General features: G+C 51.1%; 1 protein-coding gene and 1 long non-coding RNA gene across 5 annotated transcripts in view; one reads left to right on the forward strand and one right to left on the reverse strand.

Moving 5' to 3' along the window:
- Positions 1–13,355, forward strand: part of LOC140402292 (cytochrome P450 2C3-like) — a 66,973-nt gene that overhangs the window by 39,830 nt on the left and 13,788 nt on the right. For both annotated transcript variants that reach the window (XM_072489958.1, XM_072489959.1), the window contains exon 8: positions 11,664–11,805. In XM_072489958.1, the coding sequence (XP_072346059.1) occupies positions 11,664–11,805 (142 nt within the window). The remainder of the gene's footprint in view (positions 1–11,663; positions 11,806–13,355) is intronic.
- LOC140402296 (uncharacterized) overlaps positions 1–13,355 on the reverse strand; it is a 269,290-nt gene that overhangs the window by 32,646 nt on the left and 223,289 nt on the right. For all 3 annotated transcript variants that reach the window (XR_011938111.1, XR_011938110.1, XR_011938115.1), the window contains one exon: positions 13,052–13,109. This is a non-coding gene — a long non-coding RNA (uncharacterized lncRNA). The remainder of the gene's footprint in view (positions 1–13,051; positions 13,110–13,355) is intronic.

Here is a 13,355-nt window from a genome sequence, read left to right on the forward strand (position 1 = left end):
GCACAGGCGAAAAGAACGAGAATTCCTTCTCACCAGGGTGTAAAAACCGCCATGGGTCCACTGCTCCCACCTGCTCCATGAATACTCCCAGTTCCCTAGCCATGCCTGCCTTTTTCCCTGTTCTGGGGTTTGATTTGTTGGTCAGAGCGTCCTGTACACAGTTGGTGTGTGTCAATGTCGGGAATTTCCGCCATGGTCTTTTTAAAGTCTGTGTCGTCCCAGTTGGGCGCGTACACATTTACCCAGATTACCAGTGCCCTGTCCAGGCACTGCTGATCATGATGTACCGTCCCCTTTGGTCCGTAATCCTTCTTTGTCGCTGTAAACCTCGTCCTCTTACCAATCAGTGTGGCTACTCCCCTAGCTCTTGTCCCGTAACATGAGTGATATGTCTGTCCCACCAAGCCCTTTCTTACCCGCAATCGGTCCTTCCCCTTAGGTGTGCCTCCTGCAGGAAGATCATGTCGGCTTTCAGAATTCTTAAGTGGGCGAAGACTCTGGATCTTTCCACCGGGCCGTTAAGTTCCCTGACATTCCAGGTGAACATAGAACAGTACAGCACAGTACAGGCCCTTTGGCCCACAATGTTGTGCCAACCATTTATCCTCATCTAAGATCAACCTAACCGACACCCCTTCAATTTACTGCTGTCCATGTGCCTGTCCAAAAGTCGCTTAAAAGTCCCTTTTGACTCTGACTCCACCACTTCCGTTGACAGTGCATTCCACACACCCACCACTCTCTCTGTAAAGAACCTACCTCTGACATCTCCCCTATACCTTCCTCCAATCACCTTAAAATCATGTCCCCCTCGTGACAGCCATTTCCACCTGATGTGCATCCTCTCAACACATCACCGTCACTGGAAGACCGAATGGCAGAGGTTTTGAATAGTGCATGTGGTCATGACGGGCAGCATGGTAGCGTTGTGGATAGCACAATTGCGTCACAGCTCCAGGGTCCCAGGTTCGATTCCGGCTTGGGTCACTGTCTGTGCGGAGTCTGCACGTTCTCCCCGTGTCTGCGTGGGTTTCCTCCAGGTGCTCCGGTTTCCTCCCACAGTCCAGAGATGTGCAGGTTAGGTGGATTGGCCGTGATAAATTGCCCTTAGTGTTCAAAATTGCCCTTAGTGTTGGGTGGGGTTATTGGGTTATGGGGATAGGGTGGAGGTGTTGACCTTGGGTAGGGTGCTCTTTCCAAGAGCCGGTGCAGACTCGAAGGGCCGAATGGCCTCCTTCTGCACTGTAAATTCTGTAAGTTCTATGATGACTGAAAACCTGATCCAAATAAGTAGAGATACTGGACTTTGCTCTAACTTTTCATTGTTAATCGTACAAAGAGTGTCTGTCCTCCAAATTCACTCTGGAATAGGAATTGAATCATCATCTTCTAACTAGGGGCACTAACAACTGAGTGAAGCTTGCATGTCTGTTCCACCAGCTGCCATTCATTAACCAGATTCACTCAATGTGGTTTTCAGGATTCCAATCAAATTTTCCCATCTCCACGCTGACAGTGCAAATTTCTATAGGTTCGAGGAGCTCTGAGACCTCACACACGTGTGCATTCCTCATGCAGGGACTTCTATGGACGATGGTGGCAGGCTGTTTCACTGGCATCTCAACCAAGCCTAACCATCCACAATCACATTCTTCTATTGTCTCAGCTTATAGTGGGAAACCTTTGTTAATTTTGCTTCAAATGTTCACCTATTACATCACTGTGATCTATTTCTGACCCTTTTCTGGATTGACTCTTATATCTTTGGGAATGGCATTCCACTGACATACAGAACAAGTCCAGACTCCCACAAGTACCTGGATTATTATTCTTTCCACTCGATCCCTTGCAAGGATTTCATTCCGTTCAGCAAATTTCTTCATCTCCATTCAATTTGCCCTCACGTTGTCACCTTTTACATGAGTTTTTAAAATGTTCCCCATTCTCCTCAACCATGGGTGAAAAACCTCAACCAAGTCCATCCTGTTTCTCTGCTTCTAGCCTCACCCAATCTCAAAATAGTGACAGAAACTCACCATTTCTGCATTCCACCTCACCAGCTGCCACATTCTTGCCACCTCCAATGCAAATATGCCCCATCTTCACCTCCCCTTTCATCATTGCAAAGGGAACTTTCCTCTGTGATATCCTATTTCACTCTTTCATCACTCCTATTACCTGGCAATGGAGATGCAACATGTCCCCATCCAAGTCTTCCCATACCACTGAAGAGGAACACAATCAGCCCTTCCAGGTACCACAGCAATTCACCTGTACCTCTGCCAACCTGTATATTGTATTGTCTCCTCGGCATTGGAATATTGAGTGTAGATTTGGTCCTCACTGTGTCAGACACCTTCATTCTGTCCTCTTGTAACAAAGAACTGTCACTTCAATTCTTTACCCCACCGTCACTCTGATTTCCACTTGGAATTTCTACAGTTCCAATAAAGCTCAACATAAGCTGAGGAACAGTGGGCGGGATTCTCCGATCCCCCGCCGGGTCGGAGAATCGCCGGGGGCTGGCGTGAATCCCGCCCCCGCCGTGTCCCGAACTCTCCGCCACCAAAGATTCGGCGGGGGGCGGGAATCGCGCCGTGCCGGTCGGCGGGACCACCCCCGCCGATTCTCTGGACCGCGATGAGCCAGTCCCGCTGCTGGAATGCCTGTCCCGCCAGCATGGATTAAACCATCTTTTGAACGGCGGGACAAGGTGGCGCGGGCGGGCTCCGGGGTCCTGGGGGGTGCGCGGGGCTATCTGGCCCCGGAGGGGTGCCCCCACGGTGGCTTCGCCCGCGATTGGGGCCCACCGATCTGCGGGCGGGCCTGTGCCGTGGGGGCACTCTTTTTCTTCCGCCTTCGCCATGGTCTTCACTATGGCAGAGGCGGAAGAGACCGCCTCCCCTGCGCATGTGCGGGGGTAACGTCAGCAGCCGCTGACGCTCCCGCGCATGCGTGGACCCGCGTCACCCGGCGAAGACCTTTTGGCCCCGGCTGGCGTGGCACCAAAGGCCTTTCCCACCGGCCGGTGGAGAGCAAAATACTCCGGCGCAGGCCTCGCCCCTCAAGGTGAGGGCCTGGCCCCTAAACATGCGGAGACTTCTGCAACTTTGAGGTGGCCTGACGCCAGAGTGGTTCCCGCCACTCCATCACGACGGGACCCCCCCGCCCCGCCGGGTAGGGGAGAATCCCGCCCAGTGCCTTTTTTACAGCTCTCTGGTCTTAGCACTGACTGTGCATCAGAACACAGCTTTCGGACTTCCGGTTGCGGCGATGCGGAGCTAAGCCGCATGATTCGGCAGCTCCCGTTATTACGGACTTTCGGGCTCTCTAGAGGAGCCCCAACGGGAATTTTTTGAAGATATTCCGTGTGGGAAGAGTGAGGTCCCCCTTCACCGTTTATGGACCGGACCAGAAGCGAAACGGCCAAAAAAGCGGCATTGGAGCAGCGGAAGAAGCAAGGGAAGAAAAACAAAATGGCGGCGGCCGGGGATAAAGTTGAATGCGGGCTGGAGCTGCAAGAGTTCATCAGGCGCTGCTTCGAGGAGCTGCGGAAGGAGATGCTGGCGCCTATGATGTCGGTGATTGAAGGACTAGGGATGACCCAGAAGGCCCACGAGGTAAAGATCCAGGAGGTGCAGAAAAAAGTCAATGAGAACGAGGACGAGATCTTGGGCCTGGCGGTGAAGGTGGAGGCACATGAGGCACTGCACAAGAGATGGGCGGGAAGATTCGAAGACCTGGAGAACAGGTCGAGGAGAAAGAATCTTCTGATCCTGGGTCTCCCTGAAGGAGTGGAGGGGTCCGATGCCGCGGCATATGCGAGCACGATGGTCGAGTCGATGATGGGCGCGGAGGCCCCTTCGAGGCCTTTGGAGCCGGATGGGGCACACCGGGTGCTGGCGAGGAGGCCCAAGGCTAACGAGCCGCCAAGGGCGATTGTGGTGAGGTTTCACAGTTTCACGGACAGTGAGAGGGTCTTGAAATGGGCCAAGAAAGAGCGGAGCAGCAAGTGGGACAATGCAGAGATCTGAATATACCCGGACTGGAGCACGGAGGTTGCAAAGAGGAGAGCGGGTTTCAACCGGGCCAAGGCGGTGCTGCATTGGAAAGGAGTGAGATTCGGAATGCAGCAGCCAGTGCGATTGTGGGTCACATACAAGGATCAGCACCATTATTTTGAAACGCCTGAAGAGGCGTGGACCTTTATTCAAACCGAAAAGTTGGACTCAAACTGAGGGTTTGTGAGGGTGGGGGGGATGTTTGATGGTTGTTGTATATCGGGTGTTAATCACGCGCAAGAAATGTTACACGGGCTGGGGGAGAGAGGGGGATGGCGATGGGGGAAAAGAGACAAGGCCGCGACAGGAGCTGCGCCAGAGGGGGCGGGGTAGGCTTAGGAAAGCGCGGGTTTTTTCCCACGTTAGGGAAGAAAGGCGGGAGAGGGAATGGAGGAACGCACACTGATTGGGAGATTCCCACACGGGGGGGGGTCAATGGGACGGCGGGGGAAGCCGGGGTCAGCAGGTGTCAGCTGACTTACGGGAGTGTTATGGGGGAGCAAAAAAGCTCGACACGGGTCTAGAGGGGGGAGGGGAGGGGGGAGGATTGGGGGGGGGAAAGGGTTGCTGCTGCACTGGCCGAAGGGGAATGGGACACAGAAGTGGTGGTCGGGGCGGGGGTCTCCCGTCTGGGGGACTGGAGGGTGAGGGCGGCGCGGGCACGGGACTGGCCTAGAAAAGGAGATGGCTAGTCGGCGGGGTGGGTGGGGGTGGGGGGGGCCCAATCCAGCTGATAACGTGGGGGTGGGAGCCCCCCCAATCCGGCATATAACGTGGAATGTGAGGGGCCTGATTGGGCCAGTAAAGAGGGCCCAAGTGTTCGCGCACTTAAAGGGACTGAAGGCAGACGTGGTCATGCTCCAGGAGACACATTTGAAGGTGGCGGATCAGGTCAGGTAAAGAAAGGGATGGGTAGGACAGGTATTCCATTCGGGGCTGGATGCGAAGAACCGAGGGGTGGCAATATTGGTGGGGAAGCGGGTGTCGTTTGAGGCCAAGAATATCGTAGTGGACAACGGAGGGCGATATGTGATGGTGAGCGGTAAGTTGCAGGGGACGGGGGTGGGATTGGTAAACGTATACGCCCCGAACTGGGATGATGCTGGATTCATGAAGCGCATGCTGGGGCGCATTCCGGACCTGGAGGTAGGAAGCTTGATAATGGGGGGGATTTCAACACGGTGTTGGACCCAGCACTGGATCGCTCCAGATCTCGGACCGGAAAGAGGCCGGCGGCGGCCAAGGTGCTTAGGGGGTTTATGGATCAGATGGGGGGAGTGGACCCGTGGAGGTTTGCCAGGCCGCAGGCCAGGGAATTTTCTTTTTTCTCCCACGTGCACAAAGCCTACTCCCGGATAGATTTTTTTGTTCTGGGCAGGGCGCTGATCCCGAAAGCGGAGGGAACGGAGTATTCGGCCATAGCCATTTCAGATCACACCCCGCACTGGGTGGAACAGGAGTTGGGAGAGGAGAGGGACCAACGCCCGCTGTGGCGGTTGGATGTGGGACTGCTGGCAGATGAGGTGGTGTGTGGGAGGGTGAGGGGGTGTATCGAAAGGTACTTGGAGGTCAACGACAACGGGGAGGTGCGGGTGGGGGTGGTATGGGAGGCGCTGAAGGCGGTGATCAGGGGAGAGCTAATCTCCATCAGGGCTCATAGGGAGAAGATAGAGGGCATGGAAAGGGAGAGGTTAGTGGGGGCGATTTTAAGAGTGGACAGGAGATACGCAGAGGCCCCTGAGGAAGGATTACTTAGGGAAAGGCGACGTCTCCAGACGGAGTTTGATCTGTTGACCACAGGGAAGGCAGAGGCACAGTGGAGGAAGGCGCAGGGGGCGACCTACGAGTATGGGGAGAAGGCGAGCCGGATGCTGGCACACCAGCTCCGTAAGAGGATGGCAGCGAGGGAAATAGGTGGAGTCAAGGATGGAAGGGGAGCTACGGTGCGGAGTGCGCCGAAAATAAATGAGGCATTCAAGGCCTTCTATGAGGAGCTGTACAGCTCCCAGCCCCCAGCGGGAGAAGAGGGGATGAGACGATTCCTAGACCAACTGAGATTCCCGAGGGTGGAGGAGCAAGAGGTGGCTGGTTTGGGGGCACCAATTGGGTTGGAGGAGCTGAGCAAGGGTTTGGGAGTATGCAGGCAGGCAAGGCCCCGGGACCGGACGGGTTCCCGGTGGAGTTCTACAGGAAGTACGTAGACCTGTTGGCCCCGCTGCTAGTGAGGACCTTTAATGAGGCAAGGGAGGGAGGGACCCTGCCCCCGACAATGTCGGAGGCGACAATTTCTTTGATCCTAAAGCGGGACAAGGACCCACTGCAATGTGGATTGTACAGGCCGACCTCACTCCTCAATGTGGATGCTAAGTTGCTGGCAAAAGTGCTGGCTACGAGGATCGAGGACTGTGTCCCGGGGGTGATTCACGAGGACCAGACGGGATTTGTAAAGGGCAGGCAGCTAAACACCAATGTGCGGAGGCTCCTAAACGTGATAATGATGCCATCGGAGGATTGAGAGGCGGAGATAGTGGCAGCTATGGACGCGGAGAAGGCCTTTGACCGAGTAGAGTGGGAGTACCTCTGGGAAGTGCTGCGTAGGTTTGGGTTCGGGGGAGGGTTTATTAGCTGGGTTAAGCTCCTTTACAGAGCCCCGGTGGCGAGTGTGGTTACGAATCGGCGGAGGTCGGAGTATTTTCGTCTGTACCGTGGGACGAGGCGGGGTCCCCCATGTTATTTGCATTAGCAATTGAACCCTTGGCCATATCATTAAGGGAGTCTAGGAAATGGAGGGGGGTGGTCCGAGGGGGAGAGGAGCATCAAGTGTCGCTTTATGCAGATGACCTGTTGCTGTATGTGGCGGATCCAGTGGAGGGGATGGTGGAGGTCATGCAGACTCTAAGGGAGTTTGGGGATTTTTCGGGCTATAAGCTTAATGTAGGGAAGAGTGAGCTTTTTGTAGTACAGGCAGGGGACCAAGAAAGGGGGATAGGCGATCTACCGCTGAGGAAGGCGGAGGGGAGCTTTCGGTACCTGGGGATCCAGATAGCCAGGGGTTGGGGGGCCCTACATAAACTGAATCTGATTAGACCGGTGGAGCAGATGGAGGACTTCAAAAAATGGGACATGTTACCGCTCTCGCTAGCGGGTAGAGTGCAGTCGGTCAAAATGGTGGTCCTTTCGAGGTTTCTCTTTGTGTTTCAGTGCCTTCCCATCGTGATCACCAAGGCCTTTTTTAAGAGGGTAGGCAGGAGCATTATGGGGTTTGTGTGGGCGAATAAGACCCCGAGGGTAAGGAGAGGGTTTTTGGAGCGCAGTAGGGACCGAGGAGGGTTGGCGCTGCTGAATCTGGGGAGCTACTACTGGGCAGCAAATGTGGCGATGATCCGTAAGTGGGTGATGGAGGGAGAGGGGGCGGCATGGAAGAGGTTGGAGATGGCGTCCTGCAAAGGAACGAGCCTGGGGGCGCTGGTGACGGCACCGCTGCTGCTCTCGCCGACAAGGTACACCACGTGTCCGGTGGTGGTGGCAACGCTAAAGATCTAGGGCCAGTGGAGACGGCACAGGGGTGCAATGGAAGCCTCGGTGTGGTCCCCGATCAGGGGTAACCACCGGTTTGTCCCGGGGAGGATGGACGGGGGGTTTCAGAGTTGGCATCGGGCGGGGATTAGAAGATCAGGGGACCTGTTCATTGATGGGACGTTTGCGAGCCTAGGGGCACTAGAGGAGAAGTTTGGGATACCCCCGGGAAATGCTTTCAGATACATCATAGAATTTACAGTGCAGAAGGAGGCCATTCAGCCCATCGAGTCTGCACCGGCTCTTGGAAAGAGCACCCTATCCAAGGTCAACACCTCCACCCTATCCCCATAACCCAGTAACCCCACCCAACACTAAGGGCAATTTTGAACACTAAGGCCAATCCACCTAACCTGCACATCTTTGGACTGTGGGAGGAAACCGGAGCACCTGGAGGAAACCCACGCACACACGGGGAGGATGTGCAGACTCCGCACAGACAGTGACCCAAGGCGGAATTGAACCTGGGACCCTGGAGCTGTGAAGAAATTGTGCTATCCACAATGCTACCGTGCTACATGCAGGTGAGGGCGTTTGTGAGGCGGCAGGTGAGGGAATTCCCATTGCTCCCGGCACAGGAAATTCAGGACAGGGTGATCTCGGGCGTATGGGTGGGAGAGGGCAAGGTGTCGGCAATATACCAGGAGATAAAAGAAGAGGGGGAGGCGTTGGTAGAGGAGCTGAAGGGTGAATGGGAGGAGGAGCTGGGGGAGGAGATTGAGGAGGGGCTATGGGCTGATGCCCTAGGTAGGGTTAATTCCTCCTCCTCGTGTGCCAGGCTCAGCCTGATACAATTTAAGGTGGTTCACAGAGCACACTTGATGGGGGCGAGGCTGAGTAGGTTCTTTGGGGTAGAGGACAGATGTGGAAGGTGGTCAGGAAGTCCGGTGAACCATGTCCATATGTTTTGGTCATGCCCGTCACTGGAGGGGTTCTGGAGGGGAGTGGCGGGAACAATATCTAAGGTGGTGAAAGCCCGGGTCAAGCCAAGCTGGGGGCTAGCAATATTTGGAGCAGTGGACGAGCCGGGAGTGCAGGAGGCGAAAGAGGCCGGCATTCTGGCCTTTGCGTCCCTAGTAGCCCGGCGAAGGATCTTGCTAATGTGGAAGGAGGCGAAGCCCCCCAGCGTGGAGGCCTGGATAAATGACATGGCTGGGTTCATTAAGCTGGAGAGGATAAAGTTTGCCTTGAGAGGGTCTGCGCAGGGGTTCTACAGGCGGTGGCAACCGTTCCTAGACTATCTCGCGGAGCGTTAGATGAAGGGCGGTCAGCAGCAGCACAACCCGGGGGGGGAGGGGGGGATGTCTTGTGAAGTGGGGCGGGGGGAGGGAGGGAGGGTGGAAGGGGGGTCTGCCTGGGGGGTATTTGAGCAAGAGAACACATGAAAGATCTGGAAAACTGACATGTACGGGAGGAATCCAGTGTACAAAGCTCTGTAACATATCGTTTTACCATGTTTATATCTTGCTCTGTGCGTTTTCTTTCTATTTTGTTACGAGGAGGGGGGTTTGTTTGTAAGGGTGAAAAATTGTGTTAAAAAACTTCAATAAATATATTTTTTAAAAAAAGAACACAGCTTTCAGTTACTCTTCTAGTTTATACTGTCAATGTAGAATAGGTGTGAGAGTTCTTGATGATGGGAGAGGAGAGTGCATTGGTGATAGGTGTGAAAGTACCATGTACACTCATAAAACTGAACTATTGTGGTCATTGCACCATTTCTGTCAACAACATATTTCACCTAGAATAGAACATAGAATATACAGTGCAGAAGGAGGCCATTCGGCCCATCGAGTCTGCACCGACCCACTTAAGCCCTCACTTCCACCCTAACCCCGTAACCCAATAACACCTCCTAACCTTTTTGGACACGAAGGGCAATTTATCACGGCCAATCCACCTAACCTGCACGTCTTTGGACTGTGGGAGGAAACCGGAGCACCCGGAGGAAACCCACGCACACACGGGGAGAACGTGCAGACTCCGCACAGACAGTGACCCAGCGGGGAATCGAACCTGGGACCCTGGCGCTGTGAAGCCACAGTGCTTTCCACTGTGCTACCATGCTGCCTGCTCTATTTGTCTAGATTTTTATGATTTCCATTCTACTATTCTTTATTAACTATTCTAGGTTCAGTGCTGTTCTTCTATTAGTTGATTTCTTATTCTCCACAATGCCCACTTCTAATTCTTTTCCAGTGCGTTGTTGCTGTGTATGTTTTGTCCTGTTCCCTATTCTGTTCCTCTCTAAATGCTGTTTATCAGTAAAGTTTTACATTCTGAGAAAGGTTCTGCAATGGAGAAGTTAGCTTGTGTTTTTTGATGTTTGATTTGTTGGGTGTTGTAGCCATCTGGAATGGCCACTTCCAGAATACAAAATGGATGCTCACAAAGAATGTAGGGAAGTGTGGACAATGCTAGACAACAAGCAGGCACAGAGCCTGAATGTATATTTGAGAAGCAGTTACCAGACGGAATCGAAACTCTGGGTCGATTAGCATATTGATGGCCCATCTCCGCGGAACAAAGGACTAACACTCAGGTAGTTGACACTGTTACAGACATCCCGGCGCCAGAAAGACACAAACAAAGCAAGGCCAACGGCCACCTAAGACACGCCCAGCCATCAGGGCACCCACCCCTTTTATTGGTTAACAGTGATCGAGAAGCTGCCCAATTAAAGGAACCCCCACGAGAGATTTGCTCTCTTAGATTTGGCTCTCTAAGCGGAGAGACCCATCCACCAGCATCACCAGAACCAAGTAAGTTCAAGGTCAACTCTCGCTACCAGACGGACGACCTTAGCTGTTCTCCTGTATCTCTTCGAACCCAACAGCCTCAGATCCGAACAACGGCCATTGTTCCTCTGACTACGTGGGCACCCGAAGTTAAGTATAGGCGTTAGCGTTAAAGATAGTTTAGTTTGTAGTACTGTTGTGCATGAGTAGATCTTACTGTGTGTTTAAATAAATAGTAATGACTTTGAACTAACTAACTGGTGTATTGGCTCTATGATCGGTATTCGGGTTGAACCTTGTGGCGGTATCAAGAGATACCTGGCAACTCTGAAAGTAAACATAATTAGGATTAAGGAAGGTGACCATATTGTCCGCCATATTTATAACCAGATAAACAGAGCAACAGTGTTTTCAGTGTTTGCTCCCTGGGAGCTACTCTGACTGTTTATTGATGTTACTTGATTCTTTTATCATGATGTTGCTATTGCCGTGTGAGTGTCCCTTTAAGAAAGGTTTTGTTTTACCACATGGCTTGTAGCACGGCTTCAGTGATGTCATTTGTGGGTGGAGCTGGGCTGTGGCTGTCAGGTGAGAGGGGGTTTATTTTTTTTGGTTTCATTTTTGGTTTGTTCGTTTGGACTGCAGGAAGTTTCCCTGTTTTCTCTGTTTTATTTTAAAGCTGTTGCAGTGAACTGAAACCACATTGCGTGTGGCAAACTGCCGTGGTAACCTGAAAGCTAGAGTTGCTTTCCGGAAGGAGTTTTGAATCTGCTGGATGGAACTGGATCAGAATCTCCAGGAAAGGACCAGTCCCATTCAGTGAGATTACAGTGTGCTGGGCCACACCCTTGAAAGGGGTTTTGGTTTATTGGATTTTGTATTGAATTGGAACTGTTACTACGGGGATTCATTAAGAGTTATATACAGAGATTACTATAGCTGTTGTGTTTTTTTCCGTGTTTGTAATTGATAACAAATTCTTGCTGCGTTTTATATATCATAGAATTTATGTTATATAATATATATAATATATGTTAACTACATTCTTATAATAAACCATGTTTTACTAAAAGCGCCTAGGAAGTCTGATGAATCATACCTGAAGTGAAGGCTTTTGTGTTCATCCTAGCCAAATTCAACAGAAAGGGTATAGGTCAGGTGAGCTTCATAATACACTTTGGAGTTTCTAAGCCCTGGCCCATAACACTATGTTGTAATGCACTCCAGTTTGTAATTCTGACGTGCATTTTTCTTGTTTTCTTTTCTGATCTCATAATTTTGTTTTTAGGGCACATATGTGGTTCCTCTGCTTTCCTCTGTTTTGAAAGGCACCAGCCAGTGGGAGACTCCAGAAGAATTTAACCCAAACCATTTTCTTGATGAGAATGGGCACTTCAAAAAGAGTGAAAGTTTTGTGGCATTCTCGGCAGGTACAGTCTCTTTCCTTTGTTACATTTTTTCTTGCAGTTTCTCTACTCTGTTACACCACATTTTAACCCCAAACTTCAAAACAGGAATCACAATTACACCAAGCCAGACATTGCAGGGATTTTGGTTACAATCCCACGATTTTAGGGAATAATTTCCTCCTGTAAAATTTCAGGTGTCATCGTCAGTGCTTCCAAGTGACAATTTAAACACCAACTTGGGTCTCACAGGGAGCATTCAGCTCCAGACTTTGTTCCAGGCCTGGTCCAAATAAGGACGAAAGAGCTGAATTCCAGAGGTCAGAGTGTCTACCTAAGACATCTAGGCAGCATTTGACCACAATTGGATTCAAGCAGGCCTATTAAAATTGAAATCAATGGAAATCAATGGGGGGAATCTCAACACCAGCTGAAGTTATACCCCGCACAAAAGATGATGACTGAGGTTGTTGGAAACTTTTCATCTCAGTCCCAGGACGTTGCTGCGGGAGCTTCTCAGGGTAACTACCTGCCCATTTGAAGGCTTGATGTGGGGATGTTCACTGATTGTTCAGAGTTCACTTCCAATTGCAACTCATCAGATAATGAGGCAGTCTGTGCCCACATGCAGCAAGACCCAGGCACCATTCAAGTTTGGGCTGATAAGTGACAAATAACATTTGGCTACACAAGCACCAGGCAATGACCATCTCTGACAACAGGAAGTCTAACCACCTCCCCATAGCATTCATCGGCATTTGGGGGTTACCACTGACCAGGAACTGAACTGAACTGAAATATAAATACTGCGGCAACAAGAGCGGGTCAGAGACCATATATTCTGCAATGAGTAAGACACTTCCTGGCTCCCTAAAGCCTTTAAACCATCTACAAGGCATAAATCAGGAAAGTGATAGAATATTATCCACTTGACTGAATGTGAGCAGCTCAAGCAACACTCCAAAGTTCGACATAATCCTGGACAAGGCTGCCTGGTTGATAGGCACCCCATCCACCACTTAAACACCTGGTTGGGAGCATAATTGGAGATAATAGGTATTAGTCTGGCACAAGGTAATCAAATCCTCAAAGGGCAAAATGATTCCTGTGGTTAGTTGGGTGTGAGAATTATGGAGGACAGAAAGGGTTAGGGTTAAACAGTAAAAATGTCAATAAATATTCTCAAGCATTGCAGGATTCCATCACCAATAAGCGAGTAAATTACATTTTGTTGGATATTGAGTATGTGGGTTAGAAAATGACCATTCACCTCATGGTTAAGATTCAAATCCAGTGCAGATTGATGGGATGCCAAGAGGGAACTCCACCTAAGACAGGCAGAAGTGTCAGAATATCAAAACTTTGAAAGTTAACACCTTGAACACACACATACATCCAGTTATATTATATTATTTATTTATTTATTCTTAAATTTAGAGTACCAATTTTTTTTCCAATTCAGGAACAATTTAATAATAATAATCTTTATTAGTGTCACAAGTAGACTCACATTAACACTGCACTAAAGTAACTGAAAATCCCCTAGTCGTCACATTCCGGCACCTGTTCAGGTA

The sequence above is a fragment of the Scyliorhinus torazame genome, chromosome 25, assembly GCF_047496885.1.
Source record: "Scyliorhinus torazame isolate Kashiwa2021f chromosome 25, sScyTor2.1, whole genome shotgun sequence".
Taxonomy (NCBI): Eukaryota; Metazoa; Chordata; class Chondrichthyes; order Carcharhiniformes; family Scyliorhinidae; genus Scyliorhinus; species Scyliorhinus torazame.